General features: G+C 51.6%; 1 protein-coding gene across 2 annotated transcripts; it reads left to right on the top strand.

Annotated features, from left to right (window-relative positions):
* Window positions 1-3,814: 3,814 nt before the first annotated feature.
* Window positions 3,815-8,482, top strand: TREML1 (triggering receptor expressed on myeloid cells like 1). Of its 2 annotated transcripts, none has more exons than XM_010818242.4 (6): window positions 3,815-3,905; window positions 4,093-4,425; window positions 6,418-6,529; window positions 6,933-7,018; window positions 7,511-7,563; window positions 7,923-8,482. In XM_010818242.4, exons 1-6 carry the CDS (start codon window positions 3,863-3,865, stop codon window positions 8,235-8,237), a joined length of 942 nt encoding a protein of 313 aa, XP_010816544.1. In that variant the 5' UTR covers window positions 3,815-3,862; the 3' UTR covers window positions 8,238-8,482. The 2 variants fall into 2 exon arrangements, with proteins under 2 accessions (XP_010816544.1, XP_005223585.1); XM_005223528.5 differs by having other exon boundaries at window positions 6,930-7,018.

Here is an 8,482-nt window from a genome sequence, read left to right as displayed (position 1 = left end):
GACTTCCTGTTTATTTGATGGTTTAGGGTGTCATGAAGGTCTTCTCTTTTGCTACAAGGCTAGGATAGTGAATACCGATGAGGAGAAGACAGGTCTGGCTCCTTAGGGTCCACGGTCTTAGCCTACCATGTCCCTCCATTTCCACAGGCTCCAAACTGGCCAAACGTTTAAAGTCTTCTTTCTCCCTCCCAGAGATCTGATTACCAAGCCCTGCCTCCCTCCGTGGAATTTCTCTACCATCTTCTCTCATCCTCCTGCCTCCTGTCCACTGGTTCCCTGTGATTATTGCTGGGCCCCTTCCTCCCTCTGCCTGTCTCAAGCCCTCACCCCCCCACCCCCACCCCGCCACCGCCACCAAGTCCATCCAGTTCCCAGCTGACTCATCCATTCATCTCCCTAGAGGTTTGTTTTTATCATGTTATGCTCCCTCCAGAGAAATGGCAAGGGCTTGGGTTGTCGGCGCAGCGTACCAGAGCTAGGGACTACTGGTCCAAGCCCCAGGCCTTTCATCATATAGAAGGGAAACTGAGGCTCAAAGGGAAAAGATTTACCCAGAGTGCCCTGTGCAGCCTGGAAATCCTACTTTCACTTGACATTCCAGGTGCCCTTCCCTCTAGCTCAACCCTACTTATTTATTAAAAATAACTCCCCCCTACTTTTTTTTAGCCATGCTGCATAGCTTGCAGCATCTTAGCTCCCCAACCAGGGACCGAATCTGGGCCCCAGCAGTGGAAGTGTGGAGTCCTAACCACAGGACTGCCAGGGAAGTCCCAATCCTACTTATTTATTCATGTACTTATTCAATAAAAACTGATATTCTGTGCCAGGTACCAGTCTAGGCATTGGAGACACAACAGTGAACAAGACAGGCCAAGATTTCTGCCCACACAGAGCCTCATTCTAATGGGAAGAAGGCAGACAGACAAATACAATGTCGGTCAGTCAGCTGGTTGGGAGTATGGGGAGGGCAGAAGGCCCGGGGAATGATGCAATTCTAAAGGGTAGTCAGGAGGCACCACTCGAGAAGCACCTCAAGGAAGCAAGACAGGAAGAGTGTTCGAGACACAGGGAACAACCAAGGCAGCTCAGGGAACCTCATCTCTCTCTTCGACACACATACTCCTCCTGGACCAAGAATGAGGGGGAAACTAGATGGAAGCTACCCTGAAGTTGGGCTGTCCTTGAGGAGGAAGGGGGTTGCCCATATCCACAGGTTCTCTGTCCTGGCCTCAGAGATGAAGGCCAGGAGCCCCTCTCCACAGCCACATGTGGCTGCATTGCTCCCTAACCTGGGTGTGGGTCCCTGGGGTTTTGAATCACTGGGAAAGAGCCCCCGGTGCAGCCCTGTGTATCAGCCTCATGTTAACAGGTCACTCCCCTCGTCACAGCCCTGCCCCACCCACTCCCGAGGCTGCTCCGCTGGCCTCTGCCCCCAGCTCCAGGCCCCTGGTCCAGTCTGTGTTTCCCTGGCCTCCCTGACTCAACTGCACTTCAGTGAAACTTCCCCGTCGGGTCCTGGCGCAGTCGTCTTCTTCCTGCAGACACAGGCACGGTCTAGGAGCCAAGACGGAGCCCAAACTGAGCCCATGCCAGCGCCCTCCCGCCCACGCTGCCTGGGCACTGGGGGTGACGGGATGGAAGGGGAGGCTCTGGGGGTGTGCCTGGTGGAGGGGCGCTGCTGGAACTTTCCTGCTCTTGGGAGCTCAGCCTTTGCTCCTTCCTGCTCGGCCAGGTCAGAGACATCCACCCTGGGATCCCCCGCCTTTCACTCTCTGGAGTGCACACTGAATGGAAAGTGTTTTCCAATGTCAAGTTCTTGCCTCCTTAAGAAACCTTAAGTTCCTTAACTGCTCCAAGCCTCAGGCTCCTTGAACAAAGACAAACAAAAATCCCAACACCAAACCAAACCCCAACAACCCTACTTTGGTGGGTTTTTATGAGATTGAAAGAAATAACATTAAGTTCCTGGCCAGCTGTCTGGCACATAGTAGGTCCTGCATAAGCACTGGCTTTCATTCTATTCTCAAACGCCTGGTGAGAGGACACCTCTCTGGATCCTGGCCACTTCTGTCCCAGGCACCCAGTGGGGGACTGTGTCTGTTTTACGCACTCAATACATATTGAAGACAGGTCTCCTCCTCACACAAATCTCCCAGGTTGGCTTATTAGAGCAAAAATAATTTTCTGTAAGGAAATCAAAGAAAGCCTGATACGCCTTGGCAGGACAGACATACATCCTTCCATATCACTCACAAGGGAGACCCAGGTGTCCAGTCGGCTGGAGACTGCCAGTGTTAGCACCGAGAGTCCTGTGTCCCCAGAAAACCCTCACGCCAGGTGAACAGGAACAGCTGGTCTCCCTATCACCGTGTCCATGAGACTCAGCTAAACACGGCTTTCTCAGGCTCCTGGTCCCTGTTTTCCATTCTCAACTCCCTTGCTCCTGGAGGCAGGAGGAGGCAGGGATGGGGAGGAGGAGGGCAGGGAGGACAGGAGGAGGGAGGGTGGTTTTTCCAGGGCCCTTACCAGGCGTGAGCATCTAGGTCAGAGCGGTGTGTCCTCCCAGGCATTCCCACCTGGCCTGCTCCAGTCTGAGCACTGGCGCATCCCTGGTGTCAGCAGGCTTACCCCTCACATTCTGTGCGGGATCCCCAGCCCCAGTTCTGCACAGGGTGATGCAAATGGGGACCAGATGGACCCTGTGCAGGGAGTTGGTTTGTGTCATGGGAGAGGAACCCCAAATTATGAGACTTGGAGCTGATATAGAGCATCTGGCACGTTGAGCATTGGCCCATCTTCCTCGCTGGTGGGAGAGAGAGACATCTTAACTTCGGAATAGAAACTGATCATTTCCAGGGAGGAAGGGAAGGATGGAAGCAAATCTCTCTGGAGCTGACACACTGTCTCTAACTCCCCAGGCACGTTTGTTCTTCAGTCTCCCTGGAACAAAGCTCGCTCAGTGCCCTTTCCTGGGAAGGCCCCGATCATGCAGAAACATGAACATATTCACAGAGAACTGAGAGGACAGTGCATTCATGAAATAAAAATAATATATGAGAAATGCTTGGAGAATTAAAAATACTGTAAACTAAAAGCACTAAGGGATAAAAATTTGAAGGACAAGGATAGAAGGGATGGAAGAAAAAATATGAGGATATCTTCCAGGAATCAGAACACAATGGACAAAAAAAAAAAAAAAAAAAAAGGAAAGAAACCTAGACAGAAAAGCTATGAAAATGAGATGAGTACAGGTGATTCAATATCCAATTAATTATCAAAGCAATAGTGCACTTCCTGGACGTGGAGAACGTGGCCCACACCGGAAGTGTCTAGGGAGCACTCAGCACAGGGCGTGAAGACAGGTAGACCAGGGTGCACCATCGAGAGGGGGCTTCCTGGATGATCTCCAGAGAGCTCGGGTAGGGCACTCACATAGAATTTAAAATTAAGATGGACTCAGGCCCTGGGGAGGACACTTTACTTCCCTCCTTCACAGCTCTGCATCATCAGATTCTATATTTGGAATACCCTGGAGATCATCTTCCCCCTTTCTCTAATGCTCCCTGGTTGCCATAATCCTCCTCCCTGACTTCACTCCTTAGGGGCGCCCAGGATCCCAGGCTTCTGTATTTCCGTGGGCCTTCTCATTCTACCTCGCCCACTCCTATCTGGAGCACTGAGCCAACCAGAGCTTGGAAAAGCTCCTTCTCCCCACCCATGGCGAGGCCCACCAGTGCCTGCTTCCCAACCCCATGGTCACTGAGAGCCCCACGTGAGTGTCTGAGGCCAAATTTCCTGCCCCCAGGGGAATGCTGTGTCAGTGCCCAGACGAGCCTCAGAGCTGACATCTCCCTGGCCAGCCATGGGCCCCAAACTGCTCCTGCTGCTGCTCCTGGGACTAATAGGTAAGGTTTAGAAGGAGCTGCACTCTGGGCCCCATGTACCCTGCTCCATGCCCAGGGATAATTGGCATTGCCCTGGAAACAACTACATGTGTAGCCCCAGAAGTGGACCTCTAGACCCCTGACCCCCTGGGCAGTGGGTGGACCGGGAGGTGCCCTGCCTGACATTCCCTCAACTTTCCTTCCCTAGGCCAGGGCTCGGCCGGCAGCCTCCCGGAGCTGCTGCAGGCGTCTGTGGGGAGCTCCATCCTGGTGCAGTGCCACTACCGACTCCAGGACGTCAAGGCACGAAAGGTGTGGTGCCAGGTCCTGCCAGAGGGATGCCAGCCCTTGGTAACATCAACCGTGAATCGCGGGGTCCCAGCTAGCAGCCGCATATTTCTCACAGACCTGGGGGGCGGCCTGCTCCAGGTGGAGATGCTTGCCCTGCGGGAGGAGGATGCTGGCGAGTATGCCTGTGTGGTGGAGGGCCTCTCGGGAACCCAGACTGTGCACAGGGTCACTCTGGATGTGCTTCCTGCAGGTGAGCTATCCCAGCCTGGCCAGCAGCCCTGGCCTGCCCTCCTGCCCCAACCTGCCGCTCTTGGGTCCCTGGTGGGTGGGAGCTCTTGTGGGTGAGGAATATGGGCCAAATGCCCAATATTCTTTTGACAGCTCTGCAGGGAACGGAAGCCAAACCGGGTGAGAAGTCCGAGATAAATCAGCCAAAGAGCAGTCCCCTTTCCGCTCCTGCATGGGTGGGTCTCCCCACAGGAAGTCATATCCTTCTTCCCCCATTCAGGGCCTTGGCCTCCTCATCCAGCATTTTCAACATACTCTATGCTGTTTTTTTCCCCTTAGAAATGTTTTAAACAAAGTTTTGATTCAGACATATCAACCGGAATTAATTTTTTGGTATATGTTCCAGGCTTAAGATTAATGGCTTAAAAACTACTGAATTTATACCTTATTTTATAAGTCTTCACTGAGCATCTAGTATGTGTCTCATGTAACAGGCAGGGTACATTCAATGGCTGGATTCCTTTGACTTATTCAGTTTTAAAAACAGAAAGAGTCTCATCAATATACAGTCGATATTCTCGACCCTATTTCAGTTGAGAAAGGACTCTTCACAGGATTCATTTTTACAGTCTATAACTTTCTCATGTCTAAATATTTGCTAAAAGAACATTTAAAAGTATTAAATATTCCTCAGAAAAGTACAATATTGTAAAAAATAATTGTTCTGTTGGGAACATGGTCAGCTACCTGAGGAAGCAGACTGTTCTGCCTTCCTCTTACGGATGTTGACATCTTTTTCAAGTATTCCTTTCTTAAGTAATTTGTGCCAAAGGCCCAAAATAATGAAATCAAGACATTTTTCCTTCTGTTTTTCTCCATGTGTTATGAGGATGGACTAAGCTGTCATTAGAAATCTCTCTTGTGTCCACAATTATTACTCATATTATAAACATACTCCTGTTCGCTCTGGTTATCCTTTGTCCTCCCGCTTCCTTGACACTCTAAGGTCTAGTACCTCAAGGTTAGAACTTCCTAAATGGCAAATGGTCACAAGACAATGCACTGGGAAAGGGTGGCAGGGAGATGGGTACCCTCAGTGGGACATCTGAAGTGTGGGGACCCCAAGAGCTGTAGAGGATGGATATTCAGGCAAATGGGTAGAGCACAGTATCCAGGGAGGATATAGTGGTTTTAAAAACCAGATAAGGACATATGCCACAAGACTGGGGTCAATGGTGTCTCAGTTCCTGGTTTAGCATGGGGTGGGAAGTGGGAATGGTAAATGTCTAAGGACCAGGCAAGACAAGATCTCAGAGGATCTAGGAGGACTGCCGGGTTCCCAAGGCAGATCCTCAGGCCGACAGAAACAAACCCTGAGTCCCACAGACAGAAGCTGAGCACATTGTTGGAATGACAAAAAACTTGTCACAAAACTGAATCTCAGGGTCTAAGCCAAAGCTCTCAGCAAGTGTCAGTTGGCACTGTCATTTCAGGATTGACCCTATGTTCCTTACCTCCAGAGCTTGGGATGGGGCTCAGCCAACCTGCAGGGTTGGTCACAAGGCTGCAGGTATGCAGAGAGGTCTAGTAGGCTGGGCCAAAGCCCCTTTAGAGACCAAGTGATGAGAGCTGGGAGCAAGGTCTCCAAGGAGGTCAGAGTAGAGAGGCCTATTCTGGGGTGGGGTAGGGAAGTGGGCACAGATAACACAGTGGGGTTTCTGCATAGTCTGAGCAGCCTGATTGAGATAAGGCACAGGGTGGGCAGGTAAAGGAGAAGAAATTCAGAGGGAGAGGTTGGGAGCTGGCGGCAGAGGGGAAGTGAGCATATTCACAATCAGATAAAGACTTAGACCTCTCGAATTAGAGGCCCCTTAAGGAATATCCAAAGCACCCCTTTGTGTTTCTTACTCCCAGCCTCCCTCGGTTCTCCTCCCCCAGTCCCTCAGCTCTCAGCAAGCCCTTGAACCCTGCTCTCGGTGGGTATGTGCTCAGTAACAACTTCCTTCTGCCTCAGCTCCTGCCCTGAAAGAGGAGGAGATCCATCAGGATGCGACTCTGGGTGAGAGCTCCTCTTTGGACTCTGTAGACAGCGACAGCCCTTTGGATACCAGCCAGGACAAGAAGAGGTATGACAAGAATTGTATGTGGGTGGCTAGGAAAGGATGATGGTGCAGATACAGCTTGTTTAGAGCCCCAGACTAAATTGAAAGGAAACCTTACAATTCTCTTCACTCCTGGGGAACTGCTCAACAGGTAGGCAGGTAGGTAGACAGACAGGCATACCTCTCTATTCCAGTTCAGCACTGAGCCCTTTATTCCAGTAGATCTCCAGTCAGGATACCCTGATAACGTGTCTCTCTTCTTCCGTGCTTGAGTCTGCCTGCCTCATTCCATTAAAAAAAAAGCTCTTTCTCCCGACCATGGCACACCAAGAATGGTGCCTCTGTGCCACTTCTCCAGGATTCCTGCCAAGCAGCTCCCTACCAGGTTCAGGGCTAAGCTCACTTCCTTCTTCGTGTGTCTCAGCAGAGCCTGGATTTGGGGTGCTGTGTTCCTGCTGGGCCTGCTGGTGATGGTGGCGGTGATGCTGCTTGCTGTGATGGCCAAAAGGAAAGGTGGGTAGCTCTCCACCTGTGTATCCCAGCAGGGGTCTTCCGGCCCTGTATCAGCCACTCCTGCATTTGAGGCTGGGAATCTAGGTCTGCTCCCCCTACAGATGGGCTTTGGCAAGTGCCCCCAGGCCCTACAATTCCCATGGCTGAAAGGTGGAGGAGAGCGAGGAGATTCCGTGGGAGGTGGCCTGGGGAGAGACAGGAATTGTAGAGGGTGAGACAGTGGCGCTGGGGACAGGTGGCTGGAAGAGGTGGGGGATTTCAGGAGATGGCTTGAGTGTTGAGACAGGATGAAGGGAGCTGTGGAAGCAGTAAGTGGGGGAGTTAGGGCTGGCTGGGGGTGGGGGCTGGGCAGATGGAAGGGGAAGACTTTGCTGGTGGGAGTGGGGATGTTTGAGTATGGGCTAGAACAGAGGTTGCCAAGGGTTCTGGAGAGTGCATGTGTGGAAGGCACTGAGTCGGCACAAGGAGCAGTCTGTGCTTCTGTTCTACCAGGAAACAGGTTTGCTGTTGGTGGACAATTTCAGAGCAGTGGAATCTCAAACACGGTAAGAAACCTCTGCAGGCCCCCAGCCAAATTCCCTAGACCCTCCCTCTACCATACTCACTGACAAGTCCTGGGATGATCGGGTGGAGAAAAGACTGGGAACCCACATGAGGTCCAAAGCCACTTCTTAAATGCAGTAAACTTGCCAACTATAGTCTTCCACCTTCCCACTTTGCCATCCACTTGCCCAGATTTAGGGAGATACTTGGGGCCTGAAAATCTTCACAGTGAAGCCATCTTGCCCACAGACATACTCAGGATTCTGGAGACAGTCCAGTGTGAACCTGGACTTCCCACCTCAAGGAACCGGGGTAGAGGGAGGCATTTTCTCTTTGCCTAACCGGCCTGCTTTTGTTATAGGCTCCCTCCTCAGTGGTCCAGCACGTCAGTGACTCTGGACTGGCTGTTGATCTGCCATCAGATGTACCATATGTCAAGCTTGACTCACCACCTTCCTTTGATGACACCACTTACACCAGCCTTCCTCCTGATCCCCTGTCAGGGAAACTCCTACCCCTAGACCCACCCTGTGTGCCCCCTCTGCCTCCTAAGGTTGAGATCAGCTCCAAGCCTGTGACATACGCTACAGTCATCTTCCCTGGAATGGGCAAGAGTGGAGGAGCCTCCTGTGAGCCAGCCCAGGAGCCGCCTAACAGTCAGGCTCCACCCAGCTGAGCTGTTCACCATCCTGTATACCTGCAGATTAGCCCCAGGGTTTTGTGTAGCCATCCACGCAACCCATGCTCTAGATCCTTAGGCTATCAGATCTTTAGGATCTAATGTCTTGACTTTTCTGACCTGGTAAGTGATACTTGGAATGACTGAGGTGTCCTGGGAAGCCAAGCCATGTCCTGGGAAACTAGCCATGTTAGTTCCTCTGCCATTACACCAAAGAACTAAATAAACTCTAAATGATAATA

This window comes from Bos taurus, chromosome 23 (assembly GCF_002263795.3).
Source record: "Bos taurus isolate L1 Dominette 01449 registration number 42190680 breed Hereford chromosome 23, ARS-UCD2.0, whole genome shotgun sequence".
Classification (NCBI taxonomy): domain Eukaryota; kingdom Metazoa; phylum Chordata; class Mammalia; order Artiodactyla; family Bovidae; genus Bos; species Bos taurus.
This window is presented reverse-complemented; position numbering and strand designations above follow the sequence as displayed.

Bases quoted from the DNA above. Each gene is read 5' to 3' on its own strand.
- TREML1 (XM_005223528.5), top strand. From the start codon at position 3,863: ATGGGCCCCAAACTGCTCCTGCTGCTGCTCCTGGGACTAATAG. The intron at 4,426-6,417 runs GTGAGCTATCCC...CTTCTGCCTCAG, and splicing joins TCTGGATGTGCTTCCTGCAG to CTCCTGCCCTGAAAGAGGAG. The intron at 7,564-7,922 runs GTAAGAAACCTC...CTTTTGTTATAG, and splicing joins GCAGTGGAATCTCAAACACG to GCTCCCTCCTCAGTGGTCCA.